The sequence below is a fragment of the Engraulis encrasicolus genome, chromosome 6, assembly GCF_034702125.1.
Source record: "Engraulis encrasicolus isolate BLACKSEA-1 chromosome 6, IST_EnEncr_1.0, whole genome shotgun sequence".
Taxonomy (NCBI): Eukaryota; Metazoa; Chordata; class Actinopteri; order Clupeiformes; family Engraulidae; genus Engraulis; species Engraulis encrasicolus.
Window position 1 is genome coordinate 24,666,429 of NC_085862.1, and position 18,802 is coordinate 24,685,230.

The following is an 18,802-nucleotide window of genomic DNA, read 5'->3' on the forward strand; positions in this document are numbered from 1 at the left end:
AACCCCAACAAAACAACAGGAAATAGACATCTTTTTCAGACCTTGTGAAAAGTAAAGACACACACACACACATGCACACTAAAGTAGAAAGATGACTATAAAGTTGGGCTGTAGACTGTAGATTTTTTTCAAGGGTTATATAATGTTGTTACATTACATTACATTACATTGCATTTGGCAGACGCTTTATAACCAAAGCGACTTTCAAAAGAGGACATAACCAAGCCAACATCACAAGCAAATACAAAGTGCACAGGAGATATACAGAACAAGTGCAGTTGTTTTTTTTGTTTTTTTAAATAAAGAGTAAATAACGAGTACACACACACACAAACTAAACTAAACTAAACATCATGTCAGGAGTCTGCCCTGGGGAAAGGCCAGTTACCCCTGCATGCCCTTCCAACATTGTTTCCCAGGCTAGCTGCAACTTTGTGCTTTTGTACTCAGTCACATTTAGAAAGTCATTCTGTTGCCCTGGGTTCGATTCCGGCTCGGGTCCTTTGCCGAGTCCGACCCTTTCCCGTCTCTCCCTCCCCACTCACTTCCTCTCATTGCTTCACCGTCCTATTGAAATAAAGTCATAAAAGCCCAACAAAGTTTAAATATATAAAAGAAAGTCATTCTGTTCAATGATGTGAAGTCTTGCACTTCTGTTTTAGAGCACAAAAGTATTGACCGTGAAAGGACAGGATGTGTGTGAGAGTGTATGTGCGTGCGTGTTTGACCTCACTCGGTATGAGTTGCTTGGAAGTTTGTCATTGCAAATCTCACCAAAAGGCACATCAAAACACATCAAGACTCCACACATCAAAACACATCAAGAGCCAGTCTGCGTGCACTCTGAATCCATCATCATGACCCCAAGAGTCCCTGAAATGGATTGGTGCAAATTTATGTATGAAAAGGGCTGATGTGAAATAATGAAGAAGAGGAAGAATAGGCCAGACATATGAAGTCATTCTTTCACCCAGACTATGAATTCTCTTAACGCCAGCTGATCTACCTCCAGCTGAAATACCTCTCATGTAAAGATAAAGTAGGATAGCAGCATTAAAGCAGACTTTTCACCTTTCGTCTCTTTAAGTAGTTTTCCAGTAGTTATCCTGAATGAAACTAAGGTGTCTAGCAGCTTAATCATAATACAAACCCCAACTCCGATGAAGTTGGGACGTTTGGTAAACAGTGAATAAAATCAAAATGCTATCATTTTCAAAACATTCAATCTATTCATTAGATGGAGAACAGTGAAAAGACAACATATTAAGTGTTAAAACCGAGAAAAAATATTGTTTTGGGGGACATATGTACTCATTTCTAATTTGATAAATCCAACATGTCTCAAAAGAGTTGGGACGGGGACAATAAATGGCAGCAAATGTCGAGGAAGACTAAAAACAAAACAAAAGACAACACTTAACAGTTAAATACATTAACCGATGAGATGATTTTATATAAAAAACAGTGTTAATTCCTATCTTGGAAATTATTTCACCNGNTTAAATGGTGGATGTATTCCTTGTCATGTTTTGCAATGTTTTCCTTTCTGTAGTGCTTACAGTGTGACAGGTCTTGACCAAAAACCCACCATTTTATCACCTGCTGGTCCTTATGATGGAGCCAAATTGTTAAAACATAGTAGAGAATGCAATTTGACCTTACTATGTGGCAGTAATCGAAGATCTCCCTTCAAAATATAATGCATGAGTGGCTTTTCATGCTGTTTAAAACCCATTTATACCATTCAGCACTGTATTTAACTCTACAGATGAGTGAGAACATCTTAACCAATGCACTACTGCACCCGCATGCCATCATGGAGGCTGACTTTTGAAGCTAGCACTAACACAAGTTGGATGGTCCATTTTCACTGTAGCACAGGATGTGCAATGCTCTATTATTGTCAAAAAGAATGGACTTTTGCAACTTCTGCTGACTTCTGTAAGCAAAGGACAGTTTCCCATGTCTTCTGGGTCTATTTCAAGTGAGCTCAGGTGCTTAGGAGAATGTTACACCCCTGTCTCATTTTCATGCATTAAGCATTCTTAATATGGTCAATTTTCAATAGCTCTAATTCCTGGAGTGCTAGAGTGAGACTACAGCCAATATATATTTCATGATGTCATGAACCTATACAATGATTTTATTAACAAAAATATGTCTTATATACACTCAATCGTGGTAAATCAAAGGGAATTCAAAAATGTATGTAATAACTATGGTAGTTATTCCCTTTGCATCTTTAATTCTGAGTGACTCAGCCTCTCTGTGATGATCTTATACCTGGACACCTATATTGTCCGTCAGTACAATTCATTTTGAAATGTTCTTCTTTGTTGTTTTATCTTATTTGGATGTTTACTAAATTTCACTGATCCCCGTCCCAACTCTTTTGAGACGTGTTGGATTTATCAAATTAGAAATGAGTACATATGTCCCCCAAAACAATATTTTTTCTTGGTTTTAACACTTAATACATTGTCTTTTCATTATTCTCCATCTAATGAATAGATTGAATGTTTTGAAAATGATAGCATTTTGATTTTATTCACTGTTTACCAAACGTCCCAACTTCATCGGAGTTGGGGTTTGTACATGATAAACAATAGTAGGCTATACATTGCAAGACAATACAAGATACACGCAACATTCTTTGCAAGGCAATATACAGTACATCGCAAGAGGGATTAAATCAAATATAGTAAAAAAAAAAAAACAGGTCAAATACTAGAAGCACTCAGAGAGCGCAGACCTCCTCCATGGAAGCTGCTTGATACATTTGACTATGTTACACCCTAAAGGCGGATTCATAGTTAACGTAACTGGCGATAACCTCATTCATACCTCCCTGGCGACGATGGTATGCGCTCAAAATGACGTCACACGCCCCTCCGCAAGCTGCCGCGGCGTGAGGTCGTGCACCCCAGATTTTTTGTAACTTGGCATGCGCAACCAGCGACCATGCATGTAGGCAGACAAAGCAGGAGTTGCGAAGAGATATGGCTACAGCTACTGTACTGCAGAATGGACCCTGCATCATTTTGAGGATAATAAAATGTCTAATAGGGTTATTTTATCTTCTCCCTTAAATGTTGTTCAGTGAAACAATTGTTTACTTTGTTCAGAAGCACGTTGTGTTTGGCGATCTATTTATAAATTCTGCAGCCAGAACAATGCTCTCACATGGTCTTGGAATGATCTGGCAATGTAGGCTACAACAAAGATCTATGTTTTATTGTGGTAAGTCATAAGTCAGACGTTCAGTAACCCTACAGCAGCGGTGTTTGGCTTTCTATTTTTACACATCTCTAGAACTCCCACTGCGAGTTGCGACAGATTCTGCCGTTTCTCTCATGAACAGCAGAGGGCACACTTCTGAAAATGCAAGCAAAAGCCTGTAAATGGCGCTTTTGACTATGAATGGTCTGCCACATTTTAATGGTTCTCGCACCAAATGCGCCAAATTACGCACGTAAAGTATGCAAAGCCCTTATGTCTTCTTGCCTTCTTTTTGACGTCCCCGCAATTCAATTCCTGGTCACTGTGGGTGTCTAGATGTATAGGCCAGCAATGGTGAAGAATCTTTTAAAAAGTCCTGGTTCCGGTTTGTGATCCAGATCACCACCAGAATTTAATCACTTGTTCTTTAGGTCATTACTAACAACTCAACGAAGTTCCGTCCAAATGAGTTGATTAGTTTTTGAGTTACCCTGCTGACAGAATCTTTAAAAAAGTCCTGGTTCCGGTTCGTGATCCGGATCACCACCAGAATTGAATCACTTGTTCCTTGGGTCATTATCAACAACTCCACAAAGTTTCATCCAAATTCGTTGATTGGTTTTTGAGTTATGCTGCTGACAAACCAACAGACAGACAAACAAACAGACAAACAAACCAACGCGACCGAAAACATTACCTCCTTGGCGGAGGTAATAATAATAATAAGACATAGATTGTTTTTTTTTTTTTAAAGAAAATACACTACTAGTCCAACTCGGTGCAAAGTGTTTGAAGTGGCATAAATTAATTCCGAAATGCTGTTGATCTTGACACAAGTCTATTAGCCATTGAAATAAAATACTGTCCTCTGAAATATCAGGATGGTCTGGTTGATGACTCCCTCTCCATCTTGAGAGTCAGCCATGTTGAAAATAATACAAGTTATAGAAGTTACCCGGTACAATCTTGTAGGAGTTCATTGGTTAGGGTTATATACAGTATGTTTTTCTCAAGTACTCCTCAGGATGCAGGAAAGCATTGGTTAGGCTATTTAATTCTTCCTACCGGCAATGACAATTGGACCTGCAGTCCTTCGATGCCAAGATCAATTCTCTATTCATAGGGCCACAGCTGCCTCACAGGCTTCAATAGAAATGATTCTTTGCTGGGACGTCATGCATGGGCTTGCTCTCCAATAGCATAATAGCCACGATTGATTTCAAACGGATATGCTGGAGTACAGTCAGGGCCGGTTTTTAGCATAGGCCGGCTAGGCGGTCGCCTAGAGCGCCATGTGAGGAAGGGGCGCCGAAATGGCGCTCTCCTATGCGTAATTTTGCGATATGAAGTTTTTTTATGAAGTCGCAATCAACAAAGAGTGGCGAAAGCGCTCCTCACGGCAAGGCGCCCCTCAGCCAATAGTAATATCTCTTCCAACTGTCTCTGGGAAGTCTGTGAACCAATAAACAGACAGTTCTGAGAAAGGGGGCGGGACGAGTGACAGCGTGCGGTCTATTTTGAATTTGGAGACTCACTCGAGAGACAGAGGGGGCAAGCACAAACAGTAGCCTAGTGCTGCTCTGCTGGATGGAGATTGTTATGTTCTCATTAAACCACTCATTGCATGATGCAGGAGTTTCAGAGGGTGTTTTGGAACTATGTGATTTAATCAGCAACCGTTTGTGATTATGGAAAGCCTAATAGTTATGAGGTTACTATTTGGAATTAGAGAGAAAAAGAGCTTTGTTTTTGATCAGAGAAATCGCTAGTTAGCATGCTAACATTAGCCAAGTATGCCAAGCAATGAAATCCAGTAAAGTAGCCTAGCTGTTAGTAGCCTACTCACTACTCACTAACACCCACCTGATATCATAATACTTGCTTAGGTTGACAAGCAATGTAAAGTAAGACTGGTGCAATGTTTAAAACAATTTTAGCTGCCATATCTCCTTCCATCCACATGAATTACCTGCTTGTTGTAAGCTTAAAAAAAACATTAATTTCCAGACCAGAATGACATAGCCTACATTAATCATGTAACAGAACCATGCACAGCAGACAAGTGAGGCTATTTACTATATTTTGTATATTATGAAATTCAATAGCGTGACAGCTCTTCTCCCTTTCTCTCTCACCCGTCCCTCCAAACACATAGATACCCCCCTTCTCATTCTCCTACTCACAAATGCACCACTATTTCCAGTCCAGAAATGAAATTGGTTTGGAAGACAGCACAAATGTGTAGCTTATTAAAATTGTTATGCTGCCATGCTTTGTGATGCTGTAGATAGTGTAGATCACTGCAGACCTCCTTGGTAGGCTTATTGTCTACACATGCATTTTACATGCAAATGTACTGTATCACTCTCCTGGCATTTCAATTTCACGTTACAATTCAAACACATTGATAACCTCCCTCTCATCTGGGGTTGGGGGCCCCACCACCATCACATCCAACACACCACACAGTGAAGCTACTTTCATGCGACTCAATCTGATGTGTTGGTCGCCTGTCAAAAAGAACCACAAATCCATTTGATGAAAAACGGTTATTGTTCTTGATGCTATTTAGTTAAGCTTACTAAGGATATTAGTCTTGTGTTCTGTGAGATATAAGATTTTTTTTTCTTTCAAAGGTAGGGGGGGGGGGGGCAGAAATCAAACTCGCCTAGGGCACCAAATAAGCCAGAACCGGCCCTGAGTACAGTTCAATCTCAACCTTTTATGAGGTTATTTTGAGGGTTGTTTTTCCCAAATGAGGTCCACAGAAGTTCAAATCTTTATCCAATTGATTGAGAGAGTAACATTATTGGATTTTGGGCTACAACTTCACAGCATGTAGTGACGGAAATGTAAATAATTTGCAACATCGATCCCTTTTTTAACTCCTTATTCTGCAGTGCCTGCCACAGCGTATCTACTTCTTAAACTATCATGTTTTGTAACAATTCCCAATATATTCGCTTTCTACCTTAGGGTTAGGGTTAGGGTGGGGTTTAGACTAAATGTTAGTGGTATTGTCTAGGTACTAGTTCAATGACTGTATAAATACACTGAATTACACATTGTTGCGTTCATGAAAGCAGCCTAATCTCACAGAGTTCAGTGAAATGGACACAGAAATCTGTGACAGTTTCGCAGATTTTTCCAAAATTCCGTGTCCGTGTTCTGTGTATGTGCCCACAGAACTATGTATCTATCACTATACAAGTCATTATTAGAAAACTGACAAAGCGGTATTGGAATAGCCTATGTTTTGGGGGACGCTGTGGCGCAGTGCGCTAAGCCCCCCACATTTGGGCTTGCATGCCCAAGGGGACCCAGTAACCGGGGTCATTTCCCGATCCCACCCCGTCTCTCTGTCCCACTCGCTTCCTGTCACCATCTCAGACTGTCCTATCAAAATAAAGGCATAAAAGCCCCTAAAAATACATTAAAAAAAAAAAAAAAAAAAAAGGAATAGCCTAAATATTACAGTCGGTCGATATCAAATTCTATTACTAAACAAAATAATGCCATAGCAATTTAAGTTGAGCTCAGACTACAACAATCCCTAACCCTGACCGGTCCAGTAAAGAATATCTTTTCTACTTGGTTGATAGGCTACCAAAATCCTGTACGAAATGAATAAAAGGCTAGGAGTACAAGCTGTACCCAGAACCAAACCTAACCCTAACCTGTCAGTAAGAAATTCCATCACGGAATTTTTTGCCGAATCTGTGAATCTGACACAGATTTTGTGTCACAATGGTCCTTGTTCATTTCACGGAATGCTGTGAGATCATGTTGGTAAAAGGAACCCTTGTACAGTGTACAGTGTACAGTGTACAATGTACAATGAACATTTTCACACTAGTAAACTACTACTCTGACTTTTGGAAAATATCTGTATTTATATAATGTAATGTAATCTGTATTACTGCATTATAACAAACTTCCTGTTTTATGTTGCCTAGTGACGGATCCAGAAGCAGATGCAGATGTGGCTCCGGCCCCCAAACAGGATGATGCGGCGTATGACATCATCACAGAGGAGGAAGTGAACGGCATCTATGACAGCGACTCGCTATCGCGCACCACTGCCGGTTCACAGGAGGGGGAGAGTGAGGCCCACACATCAGCTGACCAGTGAGTACACAGATGCATACACACACACACACACACACACACACACACACACACACACACACACACACACACACACACACACACACACACACACACACACACACACACACACACACACACACACGTCATATGGAGGGGGAGATTGAGGCCCACTCATCAGCTGACCTTTTAAGTACACATCCAGCACCCACACACACACACACACACACACACACACACACACACACACACACACACACACACACACACACACACACACACACACACACACACACACACACACACACACACACACACACACACACACACATCATATGGAGGGGGAGATTGAGGCCCATTCATCAGCTGACCTTTAAGTACACATCCAGCACCCACGCACACATACACGCACACGCTCGCACGCACGCACACATGAACCCGCACACATGAACACACATGCATGCAGCAGTCAATTGAAAAAGATGAGCTTGAACTCCACTGGTTTTGGGGGGAATAATTGGATCCAGGGATCTGCACATCTCAGGCCTGACTAGGATGTGAATATCAGAATGGATGTGTTCATGGATGTGTTAAGTCTGCATTGCAGTGTGTTTAAGGATGTCTACTGTATGTGGGAAACAAACATGCTCCGTTGGGAATATCAGTGTAATTCCCTCTTTTACTCTTCTTCCTCTTCTCCTGATTCTCTCTCCTCTCCTCTCCTCTCCTCTCCTCTCCTCTTTTCATCCTCTCTCCTCTCCTCCTCCTCCTCTCTTCTTCCTCTTCTTCTCCTCATCCTTTTCCTCTCCTCTCCTCTCCACATTCTCCTCCTCCTCTTTCCTTCCTCTTCCTCTCCTTTTCCTCATCTCTTCTCCTCTTCCTCTCCTCTCATCCTTTTCCTCTCCTCTTGCTCTCCTCTCGTTTCCTTATCCTCTTCCAATCATCTTCCTCTTCTTCTCCCCTCTTCCTCCTCCATTCCTCTCCTCTCCCTCTCATCTTCCTCTTCCCCTCATCCTCCTCTCCCCTTCCTCTCATTTTCCTCCTCCTCTCCTCTCCTTATCCTCTTGCTCTCCCCTCTTCCTCCTCCGCTCCTCCTCTCTTCCTCTCCCCTTCCTCCTCCTCTCCTCTCATCTTCCTCCTCATCTCCTCTTCCTCCCCTCTCGTCCTCCTCCTCTACTCCTCATCCTCATCCTCATATTCTCCTCTCCTCTCCCCTATCCTCATCCTTCCTCTTCCTCATCCTCCTTCCCTCCTCATCCCCTCCTCTCCTCTTGCTCTCCTCTTCCTCTCCTCTCCTTCTCCTCATCTCCCCCTCCTCCTCCTCCTCCTCCTGTTCCTCCCCCTCCTCTCCTCCTCCTCTCCCTCCTCCCCCTCTCCTCTCCTCCTCCTCCTCTTCCTCTTCCTCCGCAGCTCTGAGGGGAGGGCAGCAGGGGACTTGACTCCTGAGGACCAGGAGGGCACCGTGGCCACCGTGCAGGACGCCGAGATCAACCTCCTCCAATCAGGAGAGCTGAGGTGACCATTCCTAGATATTGGGGATATGAATAAGTAATACAAGTATAACAGGGATAAATCATCACACACTTAGGTGAACAAGGCATTTCGCTGTTAATTCATCGGGTGCACTCTGTGAACCTGATGAAGCTACAGCGAAACGCGTTGTTCACCTAATAAACCACCAGCAAAAGAAGACCACTGTGTACTGATTTATCCCCCTTTCACTTGGATTACTTTGGCTGCACATCTCCAGCACCTGGACACTGGTTGTGCACAGGGACTCTAAGTAATTGCTTTAAGTAATAATTTAAGTAGATAAAACGTAATATGAATATTTAGTAAAATAAATGTATGATTGTTAAAATACATGGATGGATCCTGGATGGTCTGAAATTGTTGAAAGCTGTCTTCTCCTCATATATTTTACTATCTCCTCTGTGTCCTCTATGCCTGTCTCTATCTCTCTACCCTTCCCTATACACATTCCATCTCCTCCCTTCTCTCTCTCTATCCCTGTCTCTCTCTTCCTCTCCTTCTGCCCCCCCCTCTCTCATATCCCTTTCTCCCTCTGTTTCTCGCTCTATCCCTCCCTCTATCTTCCTCTATCCCCTCTCTCCCTCCATCTCTGCCCCCTCCCTCCCCCTCTCTTTTCCTCCCTCCATCCCTCTCCCCCTCTCTCTCGCTCTATCCCCCTTCTTCCTCTATCCTTCTCTCTCCCTCTATCCCTCTCTCTCCCTCCATCCGTGCACCCCTCCTTCCCGCTCTCTCTCCCCCTCTCGCCCTCTCTCTCCATCCCTCTTTGCATCTATCTCTCGCTCTATCCCCTCTCTCTCACTCTATCCCCTCTCCCTCCCTCTCCCTCCCCCCTCTCTCTCCCTCTGTCCTTTCCTCCCTCCATCCCTCCTTCCTATAGTGAGTCCATATATCTGAGCCTGGAGGAGGTGTGTGTGTTTGGCGACGCGTCTCGCGAGCTGCAGATCCGACCGAGTAGCTACAGCGTGATCCCCATCCGGGTGGCTGAGCGCGGCCCCACCGTCAGCTGGCTCTTCTCCTCCGAGCCCAAGAGCGTCTCCTTCAGCATCCTCTACCGGGAGGACGAACACACACCCCTGGAGCAAGCCAAGGTGGGTGTACGGTCTGTAGGGTGTGTGTGTGTGTGTGTGTGTTGAAGTGTGTGTGTGTATGTGTGTGCTGGCTTTTCTCCTCCGAGCCCAAGAGCATCTCCTTCAGCATCCTGTATAGAGAGGATGAACACACACCCCTGGAGTGTACGGTCTGTAGTGTGTGTGTGTGTGTGTGTGCGTGTGTGTTGAAGTGTGTGTGGCTTTTCTCCTCCGAGCCCAAGAGTGTCTCCTTTAGCATCCTCACGGACCCCTGGATCAGGCCAAGGTAGGTGTATGGGTGTACAGTCTGTAGTGTGTGTGTGTGTGTGTGTGTGTGTGTGTGTGTGTGTGTGTGTGTGTGTGTGTGTGTGTGTGTGTGTGTGTGTGTGTGTGCGTGTGCGTGTGTGTGTGCGTGTGCGTGTGCGTGTGTGTGTGTTGAAGACGTGTTGAAGACGTGTGTGCACGTGTTGTCTTATCTCCTTCAAGCCCAAGAGTGTTTCTTTTAGTATCCTCTACTGAGATAATGAATTCACTGACCCCTGTATCAGGACAAGGTGGGTGTACGTGTGTGCGGTTTGTAGTGTGTGTGTGTGTGTGTGGTCTTTGTGCACGTGCGTGTTGAAGTGTGTGTACGTGTGTTGGTTTATCTCTTTCAAGCCCAAATCTCTTTTAGTATACTCTACCGAAAGGATGAACTCACTGACCCCTTGATCAGGCCAAGGTGGGTGTACGGTCTGTATTGTGTGTGTGTGTGTGTGTGTGTGTGTGTGTGTGTGTGTGTGTGTGTGTGTGTGTGTGTGTGTGTGTGTGTGTGTGTGTGTGTGTGTGTGTGTGTGTGTGTGTATTTACGCTGATAACACGCTGATGCAGTGTTATATTTCAATGATTTCCCCACTTTCATTTGGTGTGTCATTTTCTGTGTGTGTGTGTGTGTGTGTGTGTGTGTGTGTGTGTGTGTGTGTGTGTGTGCGTGCGTGCGTGCGTGTGTGCGTGCGTGCGTGTGTGCGTGCGTGCGTGCGTGCGTGCGTGCGTGCGTGCGTGCGTGCGTGCGTGCGTGCGTGCGTGCGTGCGTGCGTGTGTGTGTGCTTGCGCTCATCTGTGTGTGCTTGTGTGTTTCGCAGGTTCTTATTCCTCTGACTCGCTGTAACTCCCACAAGGAGACCATCCAGGGGCAGCTGAAGGTCCGCAACCCAGGCCTCTACATGCTGGTCTTCGACAACTCATTCTCCAGGTACAGTACTCCTCATTAGCTACTGTGTGTTCATGTGTTTGTTTGTTTGTTTGCTTGCTTATTTGTGTGTGTGTGTGTGTGTGTGTGTGTGTGCGTGCGTGCGTGTGGGAGCGTGCCTGTGTGTGTGTGTGTGCGTGTGTGCGTGTGTGTGTGTGTGCGTTTGTGCTCGTTCGTGCTCGTTCGTGCGTGCGTGCAGTGGCAGTCCTAGTGATCTACAATTGCCCAGTCTGTTATGGGTATGCCAGTTTTGGTAGACAATTTCATGTACGGTATATGGTGTTTAAGGTTTAAGATATTGCAGCATTGAGACTCCTGGACTGGACTGTGTGTTTCCCATATGATTCCCCAGCCTGATCTCTCGGAATTCCGTGGAATACACACAGATCTTTGGGACACGAAATCTGTGTCAGTTTCACAGATTTTGGCAAAATGCCGTGCCTCGGGTTACGGAAGTGTTATCTGTGATGGACTCACGGAAGTGCTTTTTATATTCCCACAGCACTATGTTAAGTCTATCATTAGAAAATAAATACCATATTCTAATATGAAACAAGAATGCTATAGCGATTTAAGTTGTCCCCTGACCAAAACAATCCCTAACGTTAACCTGTCAGTTAAGACATGTTTATGAGAGAGACTTTTTCCAGTTGGTTGAAAGGCTATCAAATGCATGTAATAAACGAAATAATATTTGCTGTGCCCAGACCAAAACAAACCCTAACCTGTCAGTAAGAATTGTTTTTTGAGGAATAAAAACTGAGAAAGCACAAGACTGTGAGACATAGAGCTGTGGGAATAAAGAGAAAGCACTTCCGTGTTTCCATCACGGAAAACACTTCTGTGTCCAGTGGCACGGAATTATGGCAAAATCCGTGAAACTGACACAGTGTCCATTCCACGGAATTCTGAGAGATCATGTTGCAGCCGATTCCCTCTCTGTCTATGTCCGTTTGTGTGTGAATGTGCGTTTGTATAGTATCTTAGCACGTGCATGTTGCCTTGTGGAAAGGTACAACCGCACCCACGCTACCCAGCTAGCCCTGTGCGTGCAGCAAGATCAGAGAGACTGGAGAGACCGCCAACAACTTCCCCTTGTCCTGCTGGCAAGCCGCAGTGCTGTGCAAGAAGCAACTGGGTCATGGGTCAACTGGGTCATGCTGAGCAGAGAGTTACGCATGTCTACTTCACTACTAATGGGCCAACCCCATAATGCACTTCACGCTCCCCCTGCTGGACAGGAGTATGCTCTCCAGCTCCAGGATCGACTCCAGGTAGCACAAGACTCTGCCCGCCAACTGGCCATCCAAGCCGGGGCTCGGCAAAAGACCGCCAATGACCACCACGGTACTGTGCGGCACTTTGCTGCGGGCGAGTTGGTCTGGGTGTATGCCCCGAAATGGCTAAAGGGAAGGTCGTCTAAACAGGAATGGGAGGGGGCGGCGTATGTCGTCGAGCGTATTGGGGAGGAGACGTACCGGGTCCGGAGGAAGCCTGGGGGTAGATGTGTAGTCCTTCCCCGGGATAGGCTGGCCCCCTATCTCGGTGACCGGAGACCATTTGTGCGGGCGTCTCCACAGCGGTCCCCTGGGGCTAACCGCCCTGAACCGGGATGGGCTGAACCCGCTGCGCCGCGGTGGAGGGGTGAAGGGTGGAGACCCTCCGGGGGCCGTCAGGTTGGGCAGGAGCCGCCCAGCTCCACTTCTTCTGTGCAGTTCACCGGCAGTCGGAAAAGGTCCTGCAGAGCCATGTACCCCTCAGTGCCTGACGACCACCACAGGGTACGCCGGCGACGTCGCCAACCCCGTGGCGCGGCTGAGCGGCCATCGTCCCCGCCAGTGCCTGCTGTCCATCGGAGAGACAGGGGAAGCCGTGCCAGGCGCCGGTACAGATGGCAGCCCCCTGCGCCTGAGAATACCCTGACCACACCCCAGGGCGCTGTTCTCCCTCCCACAGCTCCGGGACCAGCTTCACGTTACCACCTGCGGCGCCGGAGAGATCCGCGTCAGTGCCACTGGTTTCGGGGCGAGGAAACTTAAAGGGGGGGGCGGTGGGGGGCAGTATAGCGCCGAGCCCCCTGGAGTGGACTGTGCGTTTCCCCATATGATTCCCTCTGTCTGTGTCCGTAAGTGTGTGAATGTGCATTTGAATCTGAGCGCATGAAGGTTGTTTCCCATTCACTCGTGTGTCTTCTACAATTCTGTGCGTGTGCTAATCAGTTTTGGGATGGGTTTTGATTGGGGGGAGGTGTCCGGGTGGGAATAATTAAGGGATTAGATAGGACGGGTATTGATAAGGGGGATTTATTGATAAGGGTTCAAAGACGTGAATTATTTTTAGTCAGAACTGAGAAGATTTCAATAGAGGGCAGACGTGTGAAAGTGTAGTGGGGAGTTTAGTTCAGTCTAAGTTAATAGTTTAGTGTTTGTTGTTTTCTTGGGGGACACCTCCTTTTGCCTGCATTAGACTGTGAGAGGGCAGGAAATAAAAGAAGATACATTTTATTCGCTGCCTCCGTCATCTTTTTGAAGTGGCTACTAGCCTGTTTATCATGACTTTCAAATCTCTTCGAGGCTTGGTCTGACCAAGAGCATAACAACTAGCATTCTTAAACGGCATGGTTGGCCCACCTCCCTTGGTTTGCTACTGGTCGAGGGAAGAACAGGCTGTGCAAAACTTTAAACCAAACATTTCTTAGTCCCAATAGAACGTCTCTGCTCAAACCACGTCACTGCCTTGAACACGCCTCTACCCAGGACGGTTGGAAATGCTCAAAGTTGATTGCTTCCCGACAAAGTGGGTAGAGTTTTCCGCTGTGCATGGAACCCGAATGTACCTGAACAAACAATTTTCCCGAGCGTGTGCAGCTGAGTCACTGCGAGGGCGGAGCCTGGGTAGTGGCAACAGCTCGGCGCTACAGTATTTTGTGTCAGAAATTAGAATGTGAAGACAAATGCAGTGCACTCATGATTCTCATCACGACTCTCCGCCTCTTCTGTCTTTCTCTCTCTCTCTCTCTCTCTCTCTCTCTCTCTCTCTCTCTCTCTCTCTCTCTCTCTCTCTCTCTCTCTCTCTCTCTCTCTCTCTCTCTCTCTCTCTCTTTCTCTGTCTATGTCTCTTTCCTCCTCCCTTCTCTCTCTCTCTGTCGGTCTGTCTCTGTCTCTCTCTCTCTCTTTCTCTCTCTGTCTCTGTCTCTCTTTCTCTCTCTTTCTCTTTCTGTGTCTGTCTGTCTCTCTTTCTCTGTCTCTGGCTCTCTCTCTGTCTCTCTCTCCCTCTCTCTCTCTCTCTCTCTCTCTCTCTCTGCAGGTTCATCGCTAAGAAGGTGATGTATCACCTGACAGTGGAGAAGCCGGTCATCTATGATGGCAGTGACTGAACACAGCGCGGTGACCTTCTAATCTTTGCTGACAAGCAGCGGCCAAGAGCACACACACACACACACACACACACACACACACACACACACACACACACACACACACACACACACACACACACACACACACACACACACACACACAGCCAGCTCTCAGGTGTTTTGACAATTGAGGAGTATGATCACTGTCACACCAGGTGATATTCTACAGGTAGGAGCTGCCTGCCAAGTGCTGCGTGCTGCGTCCAGACACAGTACACTTGCCTGTCAGGCCTTAGAGGACATGCTCAAGGTCTGTACTCGCATACTTCTTTCTGACAGTCAGGGCTTTCCATTTACTTTTTTCATCACTAGCCAATTTGATGTCAAATCCTACTAGCCACACATACAGTACCGTACACTCACTATCAGTTCAAGTGGCTAGCAAGTCTTCTTTTCGACCACCCAAAATGAATTTTCACCAGCATTTGGCTGGTTTGTGGGTGTTCATTTAGAGCCCTGAACACAGTTACACCCGTAGGATTCGTTCCTGTGTGTTCTGTAGGACAGACAGAAGAACCTTTCACTGTCCTGAGTGATACAGGGGAAATTGATAATCTGGTCCTAGAAGATGAACGTTGTTTTTCTGATGTATTTTATAAAACGCCACATGGAGCGGTTTAAGGAATTTGGAAACTGGACTAAGGGTGGGACATAGTTAGTTTGTCTTAAGTTTGTTTTAATTGATTTTAATCGTTTTATTGTACTCTTGTGAGCTTTTGCCAAGTGTACCGTGTGTGTGTGTGTGTGTGTGTGTGTGTGTGTGTGTGTGTGTGTGTGTGTGTGTGTGTGTGTGTGTGTGTGTGTGTGTGTGTGTGTGTGTGTGTGTGTGTGTGTGTGTGTGTGTGTGTGTGTGTGCGTGCACCTGTGTGCGTGCGTGCGTGTGTTTGTGTGTTTAATTATACCATAATAGCATGGTTTTCTGCCTGTCAATTCCAAGTATTACAAACACTGGTGCATAACCCTGTTAGCTGCCGCATGTAAACATGACAACATGACAACATGGCTGTTTCCTCTCAAATGCCACTGCGTCGTTCACAGCCGTTCACACCCATTTCAGCAAAAGGTCATCTGCAAATATCAAAATTTCCCTCCGATTAAGTTCCTTTCATGTCTATTGGTTTCAGATGGAAGAAGAAACCAGACGTCAGTAGGAAATTTGCTTGTACAGTTTTATGTTGTTGATTTTTCCATTTGTAGTTAACCTTGTTCGTGTACACTAAATAATAGGATCATTATTAAGCTATACATAAGCAATAATACGATTCCACACCTTATTTGAAGTGATCGTTTCAGGCACTGCTTACCTCAACAAAAGAGACCTATTTCTGTGCATTGTCTTACTCCGTAACACAAAGCACCTGCGTGTCAATTTTTTTTAGTGTATAACAACACGCTATTAGCACCATTTGTGGTGTGCATTACATGCTTGTAAACCAAGTCACGTTTTTGTATGATCATCCTTTCATCATACAGTGATTTCTATAGCACAAGAGACATTTTGTATTTGTGAACACAATAGACGAACGACTCCATTTTCTAAAGCTCTGATAGGCAAAGGAACATAACGCAGGTCCCCTTGGTGTTTAGACGAATGAGCCTTTATCAGCAGAAACCCAAGCTCAGGGACATAGACCATGCATCCCTGTAGACGCAGGAAGAGATTCATTCTGTTCTTTCCTTTTTGTTTGCATTTTTTCTTTTTTATATAAAAGAAGGAAAATAATCGCTGGTCGTGAGGTTCCCCAGAGAGGGCAGAGCAGGTGGTTTTGTGTGTGTGTGTGTGTGTGTGTGTGTGTGTGTGTGTGTGTGTGTGTGTGTGTGTGTGTGTGTGTGTGTGTGTGTGTGTGTGTGTGTGTGTGTGTGTGTGTGTGTGTGTGTGTGTGTGTGTGTGTGTGTGTGTGAGAGAGAGAGAGAGTGGTTTGAGGGGTGTGCAGTGGGCTATACGCATCACTCAGTAGTACAGTAGATGGAGGAAGAACTACAGGTGTACATGATGTGCACCTCAGAAAAAAACCTTCATATTCTGTTGTTCACCTGATTGCAAGTGCATGATGTTGAGATCAAAGCAATGCAATCGTCTCTCTCTGTGGAGCACTATGTGCAGTAAGTGCTGGCATTGCCCTTGGTGACCAACATACCTAACTGTGAGTGCTCTGACTGTGGCACTTGAAATACTTTTGTTAGTGGCTTTTATGATTCCACGATAGTGAAAGTCAATGGCAAAACTGACATAGACTGTGCTGCAGAAGGCCTGAAGTGATCAATGATGGTCCTCGAGTTTAATGTGCAAAGTTCAGAGAGACCAGTGTTCTTGTTGTCAAAGCTTCCTTTTTTGGAAGAAGTATTTAGTTGGAAAGCACCAAGCCACACCAAGCAATATGCAGTGTAATAGCATGGCTAGAGGACAAGGTTAAACTCAGCCCAGGTCACCACCCTCTTGCTCTCTCCCCCACACACACTGTTATTCTGTGTCTGTTCTATCGCACTAAGGCAGGGACTTGTAACATGTTTAGATCTAACCCAAGTCTAACTGCACATGCCCATTGGACACTGCAGAGTGTCTCAGACCTACGAATATGAAAAGCAAAACCGTTCCACATATGATCGGCCCAACTTAATTTTCTAACAATGTTTTTAATTGTTTTCAGTTTAGTCTGCATGAGTTTGTGTTCAATATTAAGTAAGGGTTTTATTGGTTTTATCGACGTTTTACTGTGTTTTGTTTTTGTTTTAGAAATGGCGTGCACTTGTCTGGATTAATGCACACCAGCAGAATTTCATGTCTTTCAGGTGTTTGTAAAACAAATCTAAGTGAAGGGCTATATGCAATCAGACTGTTTCAATATTCAGGGGGAACAACAATTTTTGTATTACTAACCGTTGACCTGGGTTATACTCTATCTGAGGTGGGTACTGCTTACAATGAGATGCACGTCTATATTTATATATAAAAGATTTTGTATCTTGTTCATCTACTTTGTAATTCATAAGTTTAAAAAAAATGCAAAATTTCAACACTATATATTTTAGCACGGTTTTGCACTTTTATGGCAAGAAATGTTTTTGAGAAACAAAAGACGATGGTTTTGTAACAAGTGCTCCCAGCCTTTGAGTTGGTGTTAACAAGGGTGATTTCAATAACGTGATAAGGAAAAATCTGCTTGAGATGTCATGTTATGGCCCTTCATGTCTAAGTAAGTGGCAACTTTGACTGAAATGTTCATTTAGTCGCTATATAGGGAGTTGGTCATCTTGTTTTATGCCCTAGAAAGTGCAGCAGCGTAATGAACTACTAGTGAAGGTTTCAGATTAAGCTGTACTGTCCTGTGTGGTCTTCCACACAACTTTTTTAGAGAGCGAGGTAAAAAAAAAAAAAAAAAACTCTTAAAGATCTTAAGATTCTGTTCTCTTCGAGAGGTGATTCATGACTCCTTAATCACACTTCAGCCTAGACGAAGGCCTTGTGAATCACACTTCAAACAGGCCAAGAAAAGAACTGAAGCCCAGAGTCCACAAGGTCATCAAGCAATCAATCCTATGCTGACAGGACTGCCGTTGAAAGGCTAGTTCTGTTCACCCGCTGCGTGTACTTGGTTTTTTTTTTAAAAGCAGGACAATAAACTGTGTTGAGCGAGTCCATGCCTTCTGTGTTTCTTTGTGTTTTTTTATGGCATACTGCAGGTACTACCTGTACTTGAAATCCATGTGAAGTGCGTGTCTCTTTGCACACTGTGCAGAATGGTGTGTGAGTGGGTGTGTGTGTGCTGTTTCTAGTGTAGTGGATGTGTGTAGTGGTGGTGATGGAGGGATGTGTACTGTATGTGTGTGTTTCTGTACAATACTGTATCTATCTACCGTATGGAGTAGTACAGAAACGTTTTGCCCCAATATGAACTATCTTTACATATCCCATTAGGGAATTTATAGAACAGGAAATCTTTTTGGGACCTTGTGGGAAGCAAAGCAAAAGGAAATGACACACACGCACAGCACTGCACAGGGATAAGGGGCTTGACGAGAATGGTGTGTGGTGGCATGTGAAGAATCTAAGTCAGGTGGTTCAATTTGTCACCAAGACATTAGGAGTACGGCGGGAATGGTATTTGAAGTAGGCGGCCGTAGCCTACGATTTCCAAGAAGAGCATGTAGGCTACGACTTGTTCCTAGCTAACAAGCTCAGGTAATTGACCTATGACTAACCTTTCTGAAATACCCACTATCAAGCCCTAA

The 18,802-nt window shown here is 44.9% G+C and overlaps 1 protein-coding gene across 3 annotated transcripts in view; it reads left to right on the forward strand.

Moving 5' to 3' along the window:
- Positions 1 to 18,207, forward strand: part of fyco1a (FYVE and coiled-coil domain autophagy adaptor 1a) — a 74,359-nt gene extending 56,152 nt beyond the window's left edge. For 2 of the 3 annotated variants that reach the window (XM_063201003.1, XM_063201002.1), the window contains exons 20-24: positions 7,176 to 7,347; positions 8,737 to 8,841; positions 9,737 to 9,947; positions 11,048 to 11,157; positions 12,134 to 13,962. In XM_063201003.1, coding sequence (XP_063057073.1) covers positions 7,176 to 7,347; positions 8,737 to 8,841; positions 9,737 to 9,947; positions 11,048 to 11,157; positions 12,134 to 13,193 — 1,658 coding nt within the window. In that variant the 3' untranslated portion in view covers positions 13,194 to 13,962. Of the gene's footprint in view, positions 1 to 7,175; positions 7,348 to 8,736; positions 8,842 to 9,736; positions 9,948 to 11,047; positions 11,158 to 12,133; positions 13,963 to 14,460 lie in introns of those variants that run through there. The other variant, XM_063201004.1, reaches the window with a different exon arrangement.
- The last annotated feature ends 595 nt before the right edge of the window (positions 18,208 to 18,802 follow it).